The sequence below is a fragment of the Phalacrocorax aristotelis genome, chromosome 6, assembly GCF_949628215.1.
Source record: "Phalacrocorax aristotelis chromosome 6, bGulAri2.1, whole genome shotgun sequence".
Lineage (NCBI taxonomy): Eukaryota > Metazoa > Chordata > Aves > Suliformes > Phalacrocoracidae > Phalacrocorax > Phalacrocorax aristotelis.
Window position 1 is genome coordinate 30,862,319 of NC_134281.1, and position 21,190 is coordinate 30,883,508.

The window sequence follows — 21,190 nt, forward strand, 5'->3', positions numbered from 1 at the left end:
TGAATGCTGTTGCTTCAGATGGGCTGAAGCTCAGTCCTATGAAAATTAAGCTTAACCACAAGAGTTAGTTATACAGATCTTTCCTGACCCCTTCTCAGCTGCAGATCTTGAAGCGCTGGACCAGAGGGTTATAATAAACACTTCAGTACAACGCCTGTTAAAACTGCTTTGAGGAGTACAGGCTTGACCATAAATCCTTGTCTTCATCTCTTCTATTAATTTACCTTCATCCGATCTATTCTTCCTTCCATACCTCCTGCCTGGCAGAGAAGGACTTGGGGGTGTTGGTCAACACCTGGCTGAACATGAGCCAGCAGTGTGCCCAGGTGGCCAAGAAGGCTTGTATTGGGAACAGTGTGGCCAGCAGGAGCAGGGCAGTGATCATGCCCCTGTACTCAGCACTGGTGAGGCCACACCTTGAATACTGTGTTCAGTTTTGGGCCCCTGAGGACAAGAATGACATTGAGGTGCCGGAGTGTGTCCAGAGAAGGGCAACACAGCTGGTGAAGGGTCTGGAGAACACGTCTGATGAGGAGCAGCTGAGAGAGCTGGTGGTGTTTAGCCTGGAGGAGGCTGAGGGAAGACTTCATCGCTCTCTACAACTACCTGAAAGGAGGTTGTAGTGAGGTGGGGGTTGGTCTCTTCTCCCAAGCTACTAGCAGATGAGAGGAAATGGCTTCACGCTGCATCAGGGGAGGCTTAGGTTGGATATTAGGAAAAATTTCTTCACTGAAAGAGTGGTCAGATATTGGAACCAGGCTGCCCAGAGAGGTGGTGGAGTCACCATCCCTGGAGGTGTTAAAACAAGTGTAGACATGGTGCTTCAGGGCATGGTTTAGGAGGCCTGGGGGTGTTGGGTTGACAGTTGGACTCGATCTTTTCCAACCTTAACAGTTCTACGATTCTATGAAAAAAACCCTCTTTATAGATTAATTCCTGGATGCTCACATTGGAAGAGAAAAAAACCCCTAAGCCTATAAATCAGCAAACAAGCTGGCACTCCTCAGCTTGGTAAAATAGATGTTGTAACTGGCACCCTCTTTTAGGGAAATCTATTTTTCAAATGCTGAAGGGCTGTATCCTGCCTTGGGTTCTGTTGTTTATAAAAGCCATCTGGAGGCAAATGCTGACCCTTCTGCTTACCTGCTTACAGAAAGATTGCCATTGCCTTTTATTTTTTTTCCCTCGGGGTAATTTTAATGCCCGACGGGGGCCGGGGGTCACAGCCCCTTTTGGTTGTTGTTCAGTACACCGGTTTAGTAACAGTGACAAGAAACACCTCGCTGTGCTTTTTTTTTTTCTCGGGCAGCAACAACCCAGGTCGCAGCACACAGGAGGGTCATTTCAAGTCTCCTATAAAAGAGTAACGACTCCGGTGGCGGAGGAGACCCGGTCGCCCGGGCCCTCGGCTGCCAGCCGGCTTCCCGCCGCAGCCCTCACGCCGGCCATAACAGGCAGCCAACAACCGCCGCGCCGTTCAGGGCTCCGCGGCGGTGGGAAGGCTCGTGGCCCCGCCCCCAGCCCCGCCCCTCGGCGGGTGACGGGGGGCGGGTCGGCCCAAGCTGTTCCACGCCTCCGGCGGCGGCATTGCGTCACTCGGACGGCACGGGTGCTCGCGCCGTGCGTGGGAGGGGCGGGAGGGCCGGAACGTTCCAGAGGGCCCGGGGGGGCGCCGCACGCGACATGGCTACCGGGCGCGAGGAGGTGAGCCTCTACCCTCTACCCCCCCCCCCCCCCCCCAGCCCCGTACCCGCCGCTCTGACTGGAACCAGCGGCGAACAGGCGCGCTCCGCCCCGCCCCGCCTCAGTGCAGGCCCCGGGCCCGGGTCTGGGTGCGCGGCCCACGCTGGGCCCCGCGGCGGGCGAGGGGCGGCGGGATCCGGGCGCGGCTGGGAGGCGGGGGGCTGGCAGCTGAGTGCCCCGGGGGGCGCCGTAGGTGTCCCTCCCCGAGGTGGTGCTGTGCGCCTTTAGCATAATCCGTAACGTACGGAGGAGCTGTGCCAGCTGTCCGGCTTCATCGGTTTCTGTCGGGTTTTAATCAATGAAAGCCTGAACCTGGAAATGTATCCTAGTCGGGACGTGAAAACGTGAGCGGCCAGGGAGTGAGGGAGGGGCGGCTTCGTGCTTAACGGCGCGCGCAGGGAAATGCAACCACTGACTTGATAAACCTGAAACTGCTACATCTGGGAAGTCCGAAAGCGACGTAACTGACTGCTTAGCTGTGAACCTTGAGCAAAAAGATCTGTATCTAATACATACGTGGGATCTTTTGTTTCTGAATCAGTTACAGAAAGATTTGGAAGAGGTTAAAGAACTGCTTATGAAAGCCACGAGGAAGCGACTTCGTGATGTCCTGATGACTGAGAAGCACAAGCTAGAGCTAGAGATCAAGAATCAACCTCCACCGAAGCCAAAAGATGCAGCAGAGGAAGAAAAGTCATCGCTGGGAGGGTACACAGTGAAAATAAACAATTACGGTAGGGTTACTTTTCTGAACGCTTCCTAGAGCTGCGGTGTCTCTGTGGAGAAGGCAGGGTGGCATTAGTGACAGTTACGGTTGCCACTTAGCGTTAGAGAGAAGCCTTCTTAAGTGTTTATTTCATACTGGAGACCCCATTTAAAAGCTACTATATTCTTACTTTGCCATCCCAGCCACGGTGCATATTAATTCTGTGTGTGCTATAGTACTGGTGGGTGCATTACGATCCCTGGTGTGCCAACTAGTATTTTTCCATCGCCTAGTGTGTAGCAGGAACGAAAGAGTGAGCTTTGGCTTCTCTGCTCACCATGTAGGTGAAAGGAGAGGGAATTGCTCAAACTTCTTGTCATGTGGGGAGCAGGGGAAAAAGTGGGTCAAGGAAACGGCAGCAAAAGCAGACAGCAAGCCCTGACTCCCCCTGTGCAGGCAGAGTTGCTCTTCTTTTACATGAGCTGATACATGGCTTTTCTCAGAATTTGCAGGAATTAGGGAATGGGGCTATGTGTGAGGACCTCCTTTTTCTCTCAAGTTATTCCTGAAAAATTAATGTCTCCCTTATTCCTGTGAAGATTGTCTGAATAAGGCAGAGATCCCAGATATTGCTAGGGGACTTTGGGGGGCAGTTGGACTGGAATGGGTGAAGTTTATGGAGGAAAGCTAAGACTTAATCTCTTTTTTTTTTTTTTTCACTTGCAGGTTGGGATCAGTCAGATAAATTTATTAAGATTTATATTTCTTTAAATGGAGTACAGAAGCTTCCACCTGAGAATGTGCAGGTGAATTTCACAGAGAGGTGAGTTCTTCTTGTTGCACGGTGCCACAGGGGAGAGCATGGATGAAGAAAGCTATTTGAAATGCAGGAATGTGTTGTGTTGAGTTCTATTCTGGATCAGCCCTTACCCCCACCCCCACCCCCTTTTTTTTTTTTTTTTTTTTCTAAACTTGCATTAGCTTTTAGTAGCACTTAGCACATACACTTAAGTATAGCTCTTCCTAGAGTGTATCTGGGTATTTTCATGTTACAAATGCTTGCTGCACCTCATCTCACCTGAGAGGATATGTAGTGTTAGCCTGATTTTTTTGATGGTGATAGAACTGAAGCATACATGAAGTAAATCTGCCTTTCCAAGGTGTAGGAGATGGGTGAGGTAGAAAGAACCCTAGAGGTCTCGATTTGTTGTGAAGTCTGGACAGGTCTTTTTAAATCCTTAGCATTAAATCCAACTGAAGATTTGAGAGCCCTGGGAAGAAAGTAATTGAAGCCTGTTGACATGCTTTCCAAAGAAATACATCTGCTAAAGGGTGTTCAGACATTGGTTTTGGTGGCAAGGCACAATAGTCTTACAATGATGGGAATATTTGTGCCCTTCTTACCCTCACTTTCTGGATCCAGGTCGTTCGATCTGCTAGTGAAGAATCTGAACGGGAAGAACTACACCATGACCTTCAACAACCTCCTGAAACCCATCTCTGTGGAAGGCAGCTCTAGAAAGGTCAGTGCACCTCAACTGTTAGAGACATTTAGTTTCCACACGAAGTATCGTGTTCATTGCCTGACCCTAGTTTGAGAGACTCAGTGCTAACCTTTAGGCCCTCCCTTCTGTTTGTAAAATCTCTTTGCTGTGAACGTGATTTTTATTAATCTGTAATTGTCAACTGTCATAACTGTGGAATTGTTCTCTGGAATCTGTGGGCTCCTATTTCGAAAGATCATGTCTGGGTATTGTACACTTTTTTTAATAGCTGTCCAACAGGATTTCAGAAATAATTAAGGAGAAAATTCCACTAAGCATCCATTTGTATCCCTGTGCTTTTAAATACCTCTGAGAAATTCTTTGTAATTTTAAGGTCTAAGAGCCTTGTCTGTAGACTGAAATCTTGGGAAGCTTAAATAGGCTTAATACCCAAAGCAAAGGCTGAAACCTGCTCTGCCTTTGTAAGGGGGTGTTGCTCCAGAATTGAACACTAATAACATTTTACTGCTGATGACTGCAGCTGGTGACAGTGCCCTTACTGCGCTACGTGTAGCACCTTTCCGGGCTTAGGGATGTGCTGGATACCTTATGTGCATTCTGTGCAGTTGCGTGCTGCACTTGGTGGCATCAGAGGTAAAGAAATGGTTCAATTTGAAATTGCCCCAAAACTAGGACAGTGTAAAATTAAAACAACTGAAATAAATGAGGATGATGCTCTGGTGGTTTTTAACACGGCATAAAAGTGAGTGGCGGTCACGTACTTGCTAAGCTAGAGCTCCAGCAGACTCCTGTTTGCTGTAGCACGCAGGACTTCTTCGTGAAATTTAGGTCAGGGTTGCAATTAAACAGGCTTTCCTTGTAACTTGTAAACACATACCAAGGTTAAGCAATGCCCTAAAACTAGTTTCTTATCCTTGGAGAAATAAATTGAGAGAACTTCTACCTGAACTTGGCATAGCCACCCTTTACCCGACAGTCCTGGGTACTTTCAGCATCCCGAGAGTCACTGAATGGTGTTTCTGCAGCGCTGTGTGTTCTTCCATATTGGCACTATAGCTCTGTACTAGTATTGTGTTAATTGCGCCATTTAAATTGTCCACACAAGGTTAACGCTTTGTACCCCGAACCTGAGTACATACTACAGTTTCTGTCTGCTGCATAAGAATCGATAGCTGAGATAAATGTAGAGTACAGAGGGAAGTTTATGTTATAAGATAATCTTATTCATTCTGATTGTGACTAGTATTCCTTTATGAAGCATTCTAAATTCATGCTTTGCTGTTCCCCATACAGATAAAGACAGACACGGTCCTTGTGATGTGTAGGAAGAAGCGGGAGGAAAAATGGGAATGTCTCACTCAAGTGGAAAAAGAAAGCAAAGAGAAAGAGTAAGTGTCTCTTCAACCCTCCACCTCGTTTTCCATTTCTCGTTCTCCAGCTTGCCTCAGCACTGCCAGGAGAGCAGATCTGCGCTGCGCTGACTGCGCAGTCAGGCTGTGAGAATGGCTGTTCTGGGGGACAAGCCCCTAAGCTGATGGAGAATCATTGGGTTGGGATTTTTTTGGTACTAGTAGCACTGGCAGTGGAGGAGATAAGCTTTGAGTAGCTGTTTGCCACTCTTCTGCTGTTTTATTACTAATGATGAATGCTGCATCTTTGGAAATATGATAGGTAAGACCCACGGTGAGAGTGCTAAAGGTAATCAACCAAGTAAAGATTCATTTATATTTTGATGGCTGCATTCATTGCAAAACCAGCTCTAGTGAGGTTGGCTTTTTTTAGGTTAAGTGTATATTATGTAGAAATATACGTATATATTCCCTGAAGCTCTGCTGGTTGAAATAATTACTGTTTTGTCCCCTGTGTGTGAAGTGCCTGCACAGAAATCCCGGTGACCTTTTGGCAAAATAGGTCTCTGTTTACCTAGATCATCATATAGAGCCTCCAGCTAATTTGTATCACTTCAAGTGCTTGGGAGCAATCCTACAAGCAGCTTAGGCATGGAGGTATAAGGGTGGTAAACTACAGCAGGAAACACCTGGGGAAAAAAGACGTGTTTTGAGAGAGAGAGATATATATATAAAAAAATGTGGTATATAATAGTTTTATAATATTTTAGAATACGTGCACGTGTTCTTCTCCAGAAGAGAATGCGTGTACCCACCTTGAAGCATGGAAACACTCACTTTAGAGAAAGTTATGCCTGCCAACAACTATTCCTTTTGTGTACGTTGATAGGATTATTTGCTAAAGCTGACTAGTCCTCACTAACCAGACCTGAATTTAGAGCAAAAGTAACTTACCCTCTCAAATGGCATCACTGGAGATTTAAGAGGAGGCAACTTGACGACTAACACATGTTGCTGGAGGGACAGGGTTGTTTTGTTAAGCCAGTATCTTGTGCAGAGAAGTCCTGCAGACTGCCCAGCCTGCCACCATAAGTATTGCTGCCTTATTCCAAGTGTTGGGGATTGACGGTATGACAAATGAGTTGCTTCAGAAATACGCCTGGTGCTCAGGTCGGTGAGACTGATGGGTTAGCCCTGTGCTTGGGGAACTTGCTCTCTCTGCTGATCTATTTTGATCTGCGTGTTTCTTGGGTAGCCTGCAGAAACCAGTAACTACCTAAGGGATTTTAGAAAGCAGAATCAAGAGAAGCAGTTGTGCTAGAGAGGGCACTATGTGTAGTCTGGTAATGTGGGACATGTCATACCCTGGTGTTTACTATGTGGGTGTCACTGTTTGCCAGCTGGCTTCTTAAGTTGAGAAAATTCCTTTGAAATGCAAGGTGTTAAAAAACTGAGTCAATTAACCTGTGGAGATAATCTAAAAAAGAACGAGAAGCCAAAAATACCTTTTGGGTTGCCAATGCGGTTGCTTCAAAGAGCTCAGTGTGGCCATTTGTCTATTTTTATTCACTTCTCACATAACGGCACAGACAGATGTTGGCAGTTTCTGTTTCTTGTATTCCACTCCTGCTTCCTAAAATTAATTTTGGGTCATGCTTCCAGGGTCATGTTTACTGCAGAACATTTCCCGTCATCCCTAGTGGGACAGATCTAGGTATACTACTCAACCTGCACTTAGTTTAAGGGTACTCTTTAGGATTCTCCCAACTCAGAAGGGGACTGAGGCATGACTGAAGACTGCTGGGGTCTAAAGCTTTGCCAAAGCAAAATCCTCACTGCTACCAGGATGTTTCAAACAAATAATGGCATTTATTTTTTTTGCCCACCATTGTTGGATATGCCTGATCTTCTCATGTATCCATCTTGCAGGAAGGCTGCCTATGACACCTCAGATCCTAGTGAAGGGCTTATGAACCTTTTAAAAAAGATGTATGCAGAAGGGGATGATGAAATGAAGCGCACCATCAACAAGGCCTGGGTTGAAAGCAGAGAAAAGCAATCCAAAGGGGACATACCAATGGATATTTGAAAGTACTCTAAGGGCCGCCTTAACACTGATCTTCCATGTGAGACATGCTGTGCTGCAAAGATCATTGTTTACACAACCTTCTTCCAAGCAAAGACAGTCATTTTCCATTTCAGGTTGGAGAAAATATTTAAATAAAATAGCTTATAAAGCATTTCTTTCAGTCACGTGGTTCACCATTTCCTGAAGAGTGGAGCGTAGGTACATCCTTAACCCTCCTTGAAAAAGCATCTCAGATGAGCAGAGGGTGTTGTGAAACTGAAAACAGAATGTAAAAGAAAAGTAATCCTAAACTAGGATAGGTCACAGCCTCTTTGTTGCAAGTGACAGCTGTACCCATGTGGTTGCTGGCATTAATGTCATCCTCAACATGTGGGGTGGGGTGGTTTTTTGATGAGACGTGGGAAAGTATGTTGAACTGTAAAGCATGCCACAAAGGGAGAAATGCTGAAGAAAGTAGAACCACTGTCTCAAGCACTTGCTAGTTGAGCAGAAACAATATGGTATTAATCCTGTGGTATTAAAACAATTACTCTCAGAAGTTAATTATGGGCTGGTTAACCAGTTTAATTTTGAAAATGGAAGCAGCTCTTTAGCGCCTATGCTGTGACATCTGTGGGGTGGCATCAGTCACAGGAGGGCAGTGAGCTGCTGACACTGGATAATGAGTTCACCCTGGCTCTAGCAGTATATGAGGAAAAGAGAGACAAGCTCCACTTTCTCCTGCCAACCTCCAAGGGGTTTAAGGTGACAGTAGAAAGTATATCAAGATAGCTTATACACCAAATGTTGGTTGTTGTCGGTTTGCTGCCTGTGCACCTTCCATCTGGCAGTTTATTGCAGCCTCTCAGCCCCACTGCTGGGGTGGATGGAGTAGCCATTTCCCCTTTATTGCCCTGCCTTGGTGAAGCCTAGAGGGCAAATGTGAGCTGAGCAGCAGGCATGTTGCTAGTGTTGTTTGCTTCCTGCTTCCTTCTCATGCCTCTCCTGACGACAGATTTGTTTGATGTTACCCGATGAATTACAGAAGCCATTACTCTCCTATTATGGTCTAGGCTAGGACTTGCTTTATTGTTCTTAAAGCACTAGACCAAGCACTACACTACAAGCAGGAGATAAATACTAGCATGCTGTAGTTTCTAATAGGTCCTTTATTCACTGTGTCTGCTTGTTAATACACATATTAAGTTTGCATAGCAAGAGGCCATGTTTTATTTTCAGTTTGTGCTCATCCTTGTTCATGGCAGACTACTACTTTGCCCTGTTGTATAATTTCATTTATGCTTTTACCCAAATTACCATGGTGAACTTACCATATAGTGGCAAAAAAACTGTTTAAACAAGCTTTGTGCTGTATGTCTTTATTTCTGACAAACTTCACCTTAGTTCTGCAACAATCAGGTAGTGATTTTTGTTTTCTCCCTCATAATAAAACTGCCTCTTACACAGACCAGCTTAGTGCCATCATGCTGCTTGTCAGTTAGCTGATTCCAGTTGCAGTCCAGTAAGAGAGTTTAATGAATCAACGTGGCTTCCTATCCTTCCCTTATTGGTTTGATATTGATGCTGGACTCTTAAGACAGGACAGTCTTGCTTTAATTTTCTGCCATGCAGTGATCTACCACATAGCCCTCTGTATCCCAGACATCTGCGCGTGGTCAGCAAAATGGCGGAAAACAATTCTGCTGAGCCTCCAACGCCGCTTCACCCCCCGAGGGCGGGATGTCAGCACACACCTATTTCGGATCCTCACAGGGCAGCTGTCCCGGGGCAAGTCAGCAATCTCTTTATCAGCCACTTCCTAAAAGAGAAGACCACAGCATAGAGTTTATCTGTGTTCCCCAGGATTTTGAGGGGGCTTATTGCCAGACGTCAAAACCTGCTGTAGAGCAGGTACCACCATGAGCTTCTCCTCCACCTCATAAGTATGCTTTGCTATTTGATAGGAAACTTGCGCCTGTCCTCCTCACTTGACCCCTTCTTCGGGGGCATCCTAACAGTGAATGTAAAATGACCCACAAGGAGGCCCTAAAGTTAACTTCATTACACAGACCGAGCAACCTCATGCCAGTAATTATCCTCAGTGAAAATCTGCTTGGCTTTGTCCACGTTGCAGAGTGGGCTAGATCTTTAACAGAAGCTGAACTTAAATATATGTTCCTTATCAGCTGCCTTCCCAGGTAATATGCTTTGATGTCAGTAAAAGGAATCTCATATAGTATACTTTGGAAGGAGCTACAGGCAGAGGACAAGCCAAAGTGTCTCTGTTCTAATGAGGAGGCTTAAGAAAGGTCTTTCCACATACAAGAGACCTCAACAGTTTTCAGGAAGCATAAGGTACCAGCAAATGGAATTTCAGAAGAACAAGTCAGCGCGGCAGGGAAATGCAGCCTAAAGAAAGTCTGTTGAAGCTGGGTAAGCATCCCTAACTGCAGCACTCAATACCTAAAGGACAGAAGGGCTCAAAAGAATCCTGTGTTTGGTCACGGTAGGGAGTCACAGTTGGAGGTAAAAGGAAGGTCTGAGGCTGGACCACAGAAACTCCCATTATGTTGCAGGAGCACTGAAAAGCAATAGTGCAAAGACTGTTTTCTGAAGGGATGTTCACCTTCACAGGAAGGTGGCATCGAGACAGCAGCCATTTGACTTTCAACTTCAGTAACAGCAAGGTCAGTAGGACTTTTCAGAACGTATTTCAGTTACTGGTTTTGTCCAGTTGTGCATCTTACTTTTGGATATAGCACTCTTATCTACTACAGTGAGACACCCCCAGTATTTTTCTGGCCTATTTAATTGCTATGATTTTATTCAGAAAGCAGTCTAATACTTTCAGAGGAGACTTGTACCTTAATTTTTAAGACTTTAATTTTGGAGCCCAAACAAGGTTTTGTAGGGGAGGAAAATATTACTTTCCTGGAGTCATCTTCTTCAATCTAACTGCTGCTATGACTTTGTGACTTCAAAAGGTGACAAAATGAGCTAAGGAATGCCAAAAGCAAAGCCAGCTGCAATTTACTTTTTCCCCCCCCGTACGGACTTCTAGCACAGACTAGAGTTGCCAAGAGAACAGTAAAGTCAATACATGAAACCAGATTCGTACACTTTCTCTTCCAGAATGTTTAAGTGTGAAAGGATCTCCCCATAACTAGGCATGGCCAGATCAAATATGTACAGGAGTAGTGTAAGAATATTTCTGATATCTGCAAATGTTTTTAATGCTTAGTAAGGAAGGCTGAGAGCAGGACAGTGAATTTTTGCATTTTTAAGAACAGATCTAACACCCAGACCTGATGCGACTTTTACATGCTTGTAGCTCAGGCAAGGAGGAAAATTAAGTCTTTCCAGCTGAAAAAATTGGTGATTTTGGCTGGATCAGGATTCCAGGTTTTTAAATAAACAAAAAATCTCAGGTCTGTGAAGTGGCCACGGCAACCCAGCACACATCACAGCGGTACCAGCCAGGCACGGGCTCGTGCCCTGTCCCAGCCCAGGTGCAGCTGTGGGGCAGCTGCTCACTACCTGCAGCTCCTTGGGAAGGATGGTGTTCTTCCGGATGGCGTTGATCCGCAGCCTCTCATCCGCATACTCGTATGCCAGTTTCCTTCTCTTGACATCCCGCAGCATCCTCCAGTCCACGTAGTAGCTCCGCGCTTGCCTCATGCACGATGAGGGGAGAACCTAGTTTAAAAAAAAGTTGTTTATACTACCTGCCTGTTGCCCATAGCATTTGCCCAATTCCAGTATGAATTATACCCATAAATATCTGTTAGGCTATTTCAAACAGCTTTTTTGCAGCACAGCTGCTGCCCAAGAATCATAGTATGGCTTGGGTTGGAAGGGACCTTTAGAGGTCATCTAGTCCAAACCCCCTGCAGTGAGCAGGGACATCTTCCACTAGATCAGGCTGCTCAGAGCCCCGTCCAGCCTGACCTTGAATGTTTCCAGGGACAGGGTATCTACCACCTCTCTGGACAATCTGGGCCAGTATTTCACCACCCTCATAGTAAAAAATTTTTTCCTTATGTGCAGTCTAAATCTATCCTCCTTTAGTTTAAAACCATTACCCCTTGTCCTGTCACAACAGGCCTTTCCAAAGAGATTGCCCCCACCCTTCTAGGCCCCCTTTAAGTACTGGAAGGCCGCAATAAGGTCTCCCCACAGCCTTCTCTTCTCTAGACTGAGCAACCCCAGCTCTCTCAGCCTGTCCTCATAGCAGAGGTGCTCCAGCCCTTGGATCATTTTTGTGGCCCTTCTCTGGACCCACTCCAACAGGTCCACATCCCTTCTGTGTTGGGGGCTCCAGAGCTGGAAAGAAGCACGGGGTGCGAGCCAGTTTAGTTCACAGAAGCCAGCAAAGACTTTGTGGTATCGGGGATACGAACAACCCCGAAGTTACACCCATGTCCCTCCGCCCCGCGCTGTTCCCGCCGCTGCCGGCTGACCCCGGGCCTCCAGTGAGCTTTGGGTTGAGGCGGGGCCGAACCGGCCGCCCCCCCACAGCGGCCTGACACAAGCCCCGTGTCCCCCCGCCGGGCCCTGCCCGCTCGGCGGGGCGGGACGCGGCCCCGAAGGGGAGCAGGGGAGGGAAGGAGAGAGGCGGGCTGACCTGCCGAGCGGCCCACAGCGCACCGGCGAGGGCCCACGCCGCCATCTTCTCGCCGCGCGGCGGCGGAGCGGCGCATGCGCCTGGGGCTGGCCAAGGGTGGGGCGGAGGCGGTAGCTGCGGTGGGATGGGGGCCCGGGGCTGAGGGGAGAGCCCTTCGCCCTCCGCGTCCACCCTTTTACGCTGAAACTGTATTTCCAGTGCCTTTTGCGGGTGGAAAAAAAAGGAGAACTCAAACCTTTTTAGCGTGCCGTGCTGTCTATGCCGGTGCTGATGTCAGCGTCGCTGGCATCTTCCACAGAAACCTCAGGATTCGACTTTGGGTGGACCGAAAGGATCCCAGGCTGGAGAGGAAAGTCTGTAAAAATGACAGGGGGAAAAATAGAGTCCCACGGGGAAAACGTGATGCAGACACACGGCACCGTGTCGTGGGGTCCCTGTCCAGAAAAGCACGTTTGTCCTGTACGCCCGTCGTTGCCGCGCATGTGGTTCCCTGCCAGCAGCTTTCCTAAAAGGGGCTTTAGTTTTGTTTCTTTGGACTTTCTGTGTCTGCTTGCTTATCACCTAGGACTATTCCTAAACTTATATCAGTGTTTTGCATTTTTTAAAACTCATTAATTTTGGCTAAGTTACAGCATTTTGCAGAAAAAAATGAATAGTTATAACCCTGAACAATGAAAAATACATGGGAAATTCTTCTTCTGTTGTTCCTAACTACCCTAGTGTTTCATGAAAGAAACTGTCTTGTTCTACCAACTGAGACTTCATTTAGGCAGTGTTTAAAATAAGTCTATGTCCTGATTTTAGAGAGAACATCCATTAAGTTCTTGAAGTTGAATTAATGATTTTGATTAATTTTTCCATTCATATCAACTTGTTAGCTACATCCAAAACATCGTGCAAGAAGCTGGATTCTCTCTCAGTTTGTCATGCTGCTTGTTGTCTCTGTGCCAGGCAGCTTACATAGATACCTGGTGCATTACACCAGTCCTGAAGTACCTAGGTATAATCTGGAAGAAGTAGCCAGGTTAGCAGGCTAATGCAGTCAAATTTTATTATACATGCTGCAGTTAGCAGCAACAGCTTCCCCAATAACTTACCCACCTAGGCTGATGGTGCAGGTGATGGTGATCAGTGGAGAGAGGCCACTTTGGTGCAACAGGTGCTATTGTTTCAGCTTTCCAGCTGGTAAAAGCAATCTGTAGAATATCACCAGAGCAAATAAAGTAGGGAGCTAGATATTAGCAAAGGGGACTTGGATGTTAGAGCATACATTTGTTTCTTCAATATTTTGTTCTGCTTCTCCTTGGTGTCTCTGTGTTTGTTAGATGGTCCAGGTGAGTGAGAAACCAGTGAGTGTGGGAAGGAGAACTATTTTTTCAGCCAGGACTGAATCCCTCCCTTGCTCAATAGCATCACCTGTGTAATCAGTACTTTCCCAGCTGTGGAGGTGGGACCATGTGTGTTGCCTTGCAGCACTACCTTTCCCTTTGTGTAACAGGGTTGCCCAGGACGGGGTGTTTGGTGCTTACAGCTTTAAAAAATACAAACCAATTGAGACAGCACAGAGTCCCAGTGTGAGTTAGTGGCGTTTGCATTGTTCAGTGTGGTAAGCACGCTGTGTTTGACTTCATGACCCTGTTGCAGTGACTGAGGTTAGCAAGGGTTAATGATGTGTGTTGATAGCCATTAGGCTTCTGGGGTCTTCAGCTCGCTCAGCACAGCTTCTGGTTGCAGTAAAGCAAAGCAACTGGCCAGAATCTGAGGCAGTTTGTTAACTAAAAACTGGGCTGAATAATGCACATGGTTAAAATAATCATGTGCATACCTTAATGATGCCTACAACATGTAATTTGCTTTCTTTTATGTTCTTGAGGGTTTTTTTAAAGTATTGTGCTGGATAAGCGCAGCACTGTGTTTAACTGCTGCTAGTTTTAAAAGGTGTGTTATTTTTACTTTCTGTGTTACTCCACCTGAATTTCACATCACTAATACTTTGAACGTGCTTGTCAATATGTGGGTCTTGGCAATAATTCTAAGATGTTTGCTGCCTGATTTACAGGCCCAGAAAGGCTCTCTGGCTCTTGACTAGAAGCAGAGCATAAAACGAATAGGAAATGGTTCTTTCTGCTGGTGTGCAAGACTGATACTGGGTGAGGGAATTGCTCCCAAACCCAGTGTGCTCCTTAGGCGGTTTGTGGGAGGGAAAAACCCTGATACTTCTATTGGTTCCTTTCATCTGTTCCATGGGGACTTAAATTCATTGCAGGGACTGGTGATGGTTTGCAGCTGGACTGCAAAGGGGAGAGGACTTTGTGACCTTTCAGCTTGCTCAAATTACCTTTGCAAATGGTGCTGTATTGGAAGGGTTCTGAACCAGACAGCTGAAAATACTTGAAAGGTAAGAGAAAAGTATTTTTATTTCTTGTGAGATTCCTGTTGTTTATTCTGAATGAAAAACCCAGCTAATTTTTTTCTGATTTCCTATAGTAGATGCTCTCTGAGGCTTTGAAAACCTTACACAAACATTGATAATTCCATATTATGGGCATGTATTATTATTGCAAAATGTATAGTGGTATTTAATGTCACTCCATTCTGAAGGGCTTAAGCTTTCCCAGGTTGCCTCCTAGAAATGTATGAAACTCCATACCTGCTTTAATGGAGCTAGGGTTTAACCTAGAAGGTAACTGTTTCAGAATGCTTGTTCCTAGTAATTTCCATTTTAGGCTCTGATTTCTGTGTGACAGTAGTTGTTTCAAAAGCCCTTCCTTCTGTCATGAGATCACGCAGGAATTTGATCACACTTACATCCTATAATTGCAACAAATGCTCTTAGTAATTTTTCAATGTTTTCTCATCCAAAAGCTCTTCCAATGCCTTCTGGTACACAGAATGCTGGCTAGCTTATTACAGCAGTTGCATTGAATGACTTCTATGACCAATACCAGAGAAGAGGAAGTCTAATGGAGAGCTTTCTAAAGCAGAGGTGGTCTGGACAGTAGAATAGTTTCACCACAGAAAATAGACAACTAATCCAGTTGGTTAAACTAAATTATACTTATGGAAAGACTGTAAAATTAGAAGCTTGTCTCAGCTGAATGCTTCACCAAGAAAAATAGGTAAAGCAGAAGGAAAATAGGCTAGATTTCTTAGCAACTGAGCAATAGTATCATATTTGTGTGCCTCTCTTCATCCTTGATCTTTGTCAGACTGCTAACAGAAAATAGTAGCCCCTATGACTGAGTTCTGTTCTTTGGTGTTCCTAACTTGCAACACTTTCAGCAAAAAAGAATGATGCAAGATGTAAGGAGCGTGACTGTATTCCAGCTTAATCAGAGATGAGCTGGTTTATCAACTTCTGTGCTGCTACATCTCCTTCTGTATCTAAGAGCACAGCTTTGCCATGTGCCCCTGCAGATGCATTTGCTTCTCTCTGCAGGCTGCTGCCACGCACTCCCCTGCTCCCACATTGTCATCTCCATGCTTTAAACAGTATGGTGTTCTATAGTCAACATCCATTTGAGGGCAGAGCACATGATAAATATCTATCACTGGTAATACTTGTGTCTCCTGAGCCTAAGTACTACCTTCCTAGTGTAGGTCAGACCAGTCTGTTGCTGCTCTTCTCGAGAGTTATTCAAGTAAGTGATGGATGTTTGGATATCAGCAGCACTTCTGTGAATTTGCTATGGTCTTTCTGACATGTCTTCTAATACTTGTTATTCCTCTTGTGTTCCTCAAGAAAGCCCCTGGTGTTAGTATGAGTAAACATGCCAATTTTCTAACTTGGCAGTTAGGAAACTGCCAGCTCTCATGTCTCTAGTACTGTGGTACAACTTGGCGGCTTCTGTTGTGGCCCTAGCATGCAAAAAGCCATGCTCAAAAAATAGCACAATTGTGTACTGTGTACGGTACTTAGAAAGCTCAGGTCTCAGCCCATGGCTCCTTTCACTGTATCTCCTTTTTTCTGGCTATTTTTCTTCAACTTTAATGTGTGTTGCATTGTATAACTTTCTGCTTGGATACATGCATATTCTACTGTGCCCCATTTCTCAGTCTTTGATCTTACAACTTTCTCTCTCCCTCTTCTGCAACCTTGGAGCTGTCCTAGAATGGCATTTCCTTTTTCCTGTGACTACAAGTGCTCTCTCTCCTCAGTCCCATCTCCACATTGCCTGGGTGGCACCCTGCTAAGTATCTACATTCATGTCTTTATTAGCTCTTGCCCTGATAGGAGCAGCTTCCAGTCATGCATCTCCTATGGCTGACTGGGTACTAACACAAGATAATACTGCATAGCCCTATACCCCAAATCTTCAAGCACTGACATGTAGGATGGAGGAAGACTTACAGAGTTAGATAATTGGAGTCTTTCACATAAATACTGGAGGTTGTCTCCAGCTTTGATCATCCCGTGCTTTCCTCTGCAAAGGTTGAAGAGATGTGGGCAGGGATTCTTCAGTCCCTTTCCTTAGGAGAATATTCTGTGCCTAGTAGATCTGACTGTTAACCATTCTTTCCTAAATCAGTAATTTCACTAATCTGCTCTTATTGCCAGCTATATGTTATGATGTGATACTCTCCATGAAGAATCAGTTAAACCCACTCTTTTTAATAGCAAGAGGAAAACCTCTTTATTACATGATGAAGCAGCCAAAAAAGCTGTCGTCCTCTTTCATTACACTTGACAGAAATGCTTATGTTCAGGCATTTTTCCTCTTGAATAATCTACAGGCCCAGGAAAATCTGAGGTCAATTTGTGGTTCCCATGAAGCCCTAATTAGTTGCAACTGAATGCTATTCAGCACTTGGTGCTGAGCGAAGGGATTTTGTGTGTGTGGTTGAGGGGGGTTGGTTTGGGGGCCTCATCTCCAGGGGGTTGGAAGTAAACCCCACAACACAAAGCTATCGATATGGGATGGCCTACATGGCACCACGCTTGCTGGCATCGGGTGGGATTTACCTTTCTCAAAGAGTAAAGAGGGTCTTCACTCACAAGCGAGCTGGGCTCACTGGCAGAGCTTTCAACTAGACTTGAAGGGGGAGCGGGATAATAACTGGCTTGTCCCTGACAAGCTGTGGGATGACACCCCAATATTAGAGGGCCAGGGTGCTAGTGACGGCCCTCAGCCTGTTGCCCTGAGACATGTTGGCTACACTGCAGCATACTTGAAGTCTTATGGAGATGAGCCAGGGGCTCCAGAGGTCATAGGAACCATCAGGGAAACACCAGTGAAATATGTCAAAGAAATTAACGGGTGTTCCTCTAAGAAGGTGACACAGCCAACAGCCCAGCTGAAGTGCCTCTACACCGATGCATGCTGGAGGAGTTGGAAGCTACCATGCTGCTAGAAAGCTATGACCTAGATGCCATTACTGAAACTTGGTGGGACAAATCCCATGACTAGAGTGCAGCTATTGATGGGTACAGGCATTTCAAAAGGACAGGCAAGGAAGGAGGGCAGAGGTGTTGCCCTTTATGTCAAGAAATGGATAGAGTGTGAAGTGCTGTCTCTGAAGAATAGCCATGAGCAGGTTGAAAGCTTATAGGTAAGAATCAGAGACTGAAGCAACAAAGGAAACCTTGTGGTTAGTGTCTACTACAGGCTACCTAATCAAGGGGAGCCTATTGACGAAGCCTCCTTATTCCAGCTACAGGAGGCATCAAGCTTGCAAGGCTCTCGTCCTGCTGGTGAACTTCAACCACTCCACCATCTGCTGTAAAAGTAGCACGGTGAGCTATAGGCAATCCAGGAGACTCCTGGAATGCATCGAGGATAACTTCTTAAGCCAGGTAATAGACAGCCCTACCAGAGGGGATACTGGCCCTGTTGGTCACCAACACAAGTGAGCTAATTGGTGATGTCAAGACTGGAGGCAGCATGGGCTGCAGTGATCGTGCACTGGTGGAGTTTGCAGTCCTGAGGGACATGGGTCAGGTGAAGAGTAAAGTCAGGACCCTGAATTTTAGGAAACCAAAATTCCAGCTCTTCAAGGAGTTAGTCAATAGGATCCCATGGAGAATGGCCCTCAGGGACAAGGCAGTAGAACAGAACTGGCAGATCTTTAAGGATGCTTTCCATAGAGTGCAATAGCTGTTGATGTCCAGGTGTAAGAAATCAGGAAAGGAAGGCTGAGTCAAGACCTGCTGGTAAGACTAAAGAGCAAGAAGGAAAGGCACAGGCAGTGGAAGCAGGGACAGGTATCCTGGGAAGAGTATAGGGATGTCTCCTCGTTGTGTAGGGATGGGGTCAGGAAAGCCAAGGCGCAGCTGGAACTGAACTTGGCAAGGAATGCAAAGAATAATAAGGAGGGCTTCTACAGGTATGTCAGCCAGAAAAGGAAAGTCCAAGAAAGTGTACCCACTCTGATAAGCAAGACTGGCAAACTGGTACAACAGATGAGGAGAAGGCTGAGGTACTCAACAACTTCTTTGCCTCAGTCTTCACTGGCAACATCTCTTCCCACACCTCTCAAGTGGGTGGACCACAAGATGGGGACTGGGGGAGTAAAGTCTCTCCCACTGTAAGAGAAGATCAGGTTTGTGACCACCTGAGGAACCTGAATGTACTCAAGTCTATGGGACCTGACAAGATGCATCCCAGATTCCCGAGGGAACTGACTGATGAAGTGGCCAAGCCACTCTCCATTATATTTGAAAAGTCATGGCAGTCAGATGAAGTCTCTGATGACTCTGGAAAAGGGAAACATTGGACCCATTTTTACAAAGGGTAGAAAGGAGGACCCAGGGAACTATTGACCTGTCAGCCTCACCTCTGTGCCAATGAAGATCGTGGAACAGATCCTTCTAGCAGCTATACTAAAGCACATGGAGGACACGGAGGTGATTCAAGACAGCCAGCACAGCTTCACCAAGGGCAAGTCCTGCCTGACCAACCTACTGGCCATCTGTGAAGAGTGACTACAGCAGTGGACAGCAAAAGAGCTATGGATGTCATCTATCTGGACTTCTGTAAGGCCTTTGACATGGTCCCCCACAACATGCTTCTCTCTAAATTGGAGAGAGATGGATTTGATGGATGGACTGTTCAGTGGATGAGGAATTGGTTGGATGGTTGCATCCAGAGGGTAGTGGTCAATGGCTTGATGTCCAGATGGAGACCGATAACAAGTGGTGTCCCTCAGGGGTCTGTATTAGGACCAGTACTGGTTTATATCTTCATCAATGACACAGACAGTGGGATCAAATGCACTCTAGGCAAGTTTGCAGATGACACCAAGCTAAATGGTGCAGTTGGCACAAGTGACAGACAGGATGCCATCTAGAGGGACCTAGACAAGCTGGAGAGGCGGGCCTGTGAGAACCTCATGAGGTTCAACAAGACCAAGTGCAAGGTCCTGCATTTGGGTCGGGGCAATCCTGTCCAGCAGTCAATACAGGCTGGGGGATGAAGGGATTGACAGCAGCCTTATGTCTTGATTTGTTTCAGAAGGTTGCACATCAGAAAAAGGAAGGTAGGGTTAGTTTTTGTGGCCCTCTGAGGGAGAGGAGTCTTGGGAAACAGAACAGTAGCTGGGTCTGGGTGAGAAAGCTACATCTTTGGCCACAAACAGGTATCTGCAAAATCTCAGGAGACACAGATAGGGAAGAAGTCCTGCTTCTGCAGAGCAGCATAGTTACCCTCCACCTCCTTTTCTCTTAGTGCATGTTAAATGTAGTAGATAAGTGCTGAATGGATTAAAAAAAACAAACAAAACAAAACCCAAAAACCAAAAAACCAAACCAAACCCCAAAACAAATTACTGCTTGGGAATGAGCCATAGAGATTACTCCCTTATTTAACTCATATGAGATAAAGAATTGTAGGCAGAATCTTGAAGTCCGTGCCCTATTTTGCCTGATGTCAGTGATGATTTTGCTTGAAGAGAGATGAGCTAGCACTAGAGTGGCCTGTCATATAGGTATAAGCATGTATATTACGTATTTCTGATGGTGGTGTGGTTTTGTTTTGTTTTTTGAGTAACCAAAGCCTCATGCTTCTGTGCATGGAGGACACCTTCCTGTAGCTGTGCTGCCAATGGTAGGGCTACTTCCAAAGTTTTGTGAGACATTTAGAATATGTAATGTTGTTTCACAGAGACAATTCATTTTTATCATAACACAGGACTGTATGACTTTCAGAAATGTGATTATAATGGAAATAGCAGAGGAGCCAAAAACTTAGTATGATTCTTTACGAGTGGGGTCCTCTGTTACTTCCAAGAGTATTACCTGGGGCAGCACAATTATCTGTTGTTGTGCTGTTAACAACAGATGTGTTGTTACTATGGATATGTATTGGCCAAATGGTTTCTAGATACCACATTACCTAATTTAGCACTTGAAAAATGTCTTGGTTTTTTTTCTTCTGCTTGTGTAATGAATAGCACGACTGCTTAGTAAGTCACATATGGTGGCATTTTGTATTTGCATCCTGTGATAGGAAATTCTAAGTATTTAACCAAGTATATATCACCTTCTGTACAGATTGACGTCTACCATTAATGCCAAATTTTAGTTTGTAACATTGAATAAGCCAACCGATAAATTTAGGTTTCTAACTTTACATTTTGTCCTTCCACCCATGTTTGTTCAGCTTCTTCCTTCCTGTTATTCTTGCCTATAAGACGTTAATTTCTTAAGTCCAAAATTCTTGCTTGATTGACAGCATAAAAATTTTACAGCAAACAGTCTTGTTTCTATTAAAGATTACCTCAAGACTTTAAATGTTTGGAATTCAGTTTTGATCACTAAAAGTCGATGCAATTAAAGAGTACAATTTTATTTATCTATTTTTAAGTCTTAGTTTTGAGACTTAATCAGCCTGAAAACAAGCTCTTCCTATTTATGTCTGCAGGGTAGAAAAGAAGGAATATTGTTGAAATAAAAGTACAGGGAAACAAACGGATTTACAACACATCCTCTCACTCCATGTGTTAACAGATCTGCTCTAGGAGCTTCTAAATGAACCTTGCCAAGGTTAAGATAACAAATCAGATAACTGAGTCAAAGCAAAACAACCTTGAAATCCCTCAAGTGAAGCCAGTGTTCAGGCATACAAAATGCCAAAACGTTAGTTTTAAATGGAGGAAATATTTTAATTCTCCCCAGTCCAGATAACAGTGTAGACTATGTGCTGCATTAGAAGAAGATGGGTTTAATTTTATGTATCATTTGAGTCATATGGCTAAAAC

General features: G+C 45.4%; 3 protein-coding genes across 4 annotated transcripts in view; 2 read left to right on the top strand and 1 right to left on the bottom strand.

Moving 5' to 3' along the window:
* Nucleotides 1-1,565: 1,565 nt before the first annotated feature.
* CACYBP (calcyclin binding protein) lies at nucleotides 1,566-8,733 on the top strand. Of its 2 annotated transcripts, none has more exons than XM_075096830.1 (6): nucleotides 1,566-1,704; nucleotides 2,285-2,477; nucleotides 3,176-3,272; nucleotides 3,873-3,972; nucleotides 5,248-5,342; nucleotides 7,233-8,733. In XM_075096830.1, exons 1-6 carry the CDS (start codon nucleotides 1,684-1,686, stop codon nucleotides 7,390-7,392), a joined length of 666 nt encoding a protein of 221 aa, XP_074952931.1. In that variant the 5' UTR covers nucleotides 1,566-1,683; the 3' UTR covers nucleotides 7,393-8,733. The 2 variants fall into 2 exon arrangements, with proteins under 2 accessions (XP_074952931.1, XP_074952932.1); XM_075096831.1 differs by lacking the exon at nucleotides 1,566-1,704 and adding an exon at nucleotides 1,875-2,087.
* Nucleotide 8,734: 1 nt separating this feature from the next.
* On the bottom strand, nucleotides 8,735-12,102 carry MRPS14 (mitochondrial ribosomal protein S14). Its single transcript, XM_075096833.1, has 3 exons — nucleotides 11,996-12,102; nucleotides 10,909-11,067; nucleotides 8,735-9,190 (listed from the first exon to the last, which is right to left on the bottom strand). The coding sequence occupies exons 1-3, from the start codon at nucleotides 12,038-12,040 to the stop codon at nucleotides 9,008-9,010; spliced, it is 387 nt and encodes a 128-aa protein (XP_074952934.1). The 5' UTR covers nucleotides 12,041-12,102; the 3' UTR covers nucleotides 8,735-9,007.
* Nucleotides 12,103-14,015: 1,913 nt separating this feature from the next.
* Nucleotides 14,016-21,190, top strand: part of TNN (tenascin N) — a 33,388-nt gene continuing 26,213 nt past the window's right edge. The window contains exon 1 of the mRNA XM_075096834.1: nucleotides 14,016-14,393. The gene's annotated coding sequence lies outside the window, so the exon portion shown is untranslated. The remainder of the gene's footprint in view (nucleotides 14,394-21,190) is intronic.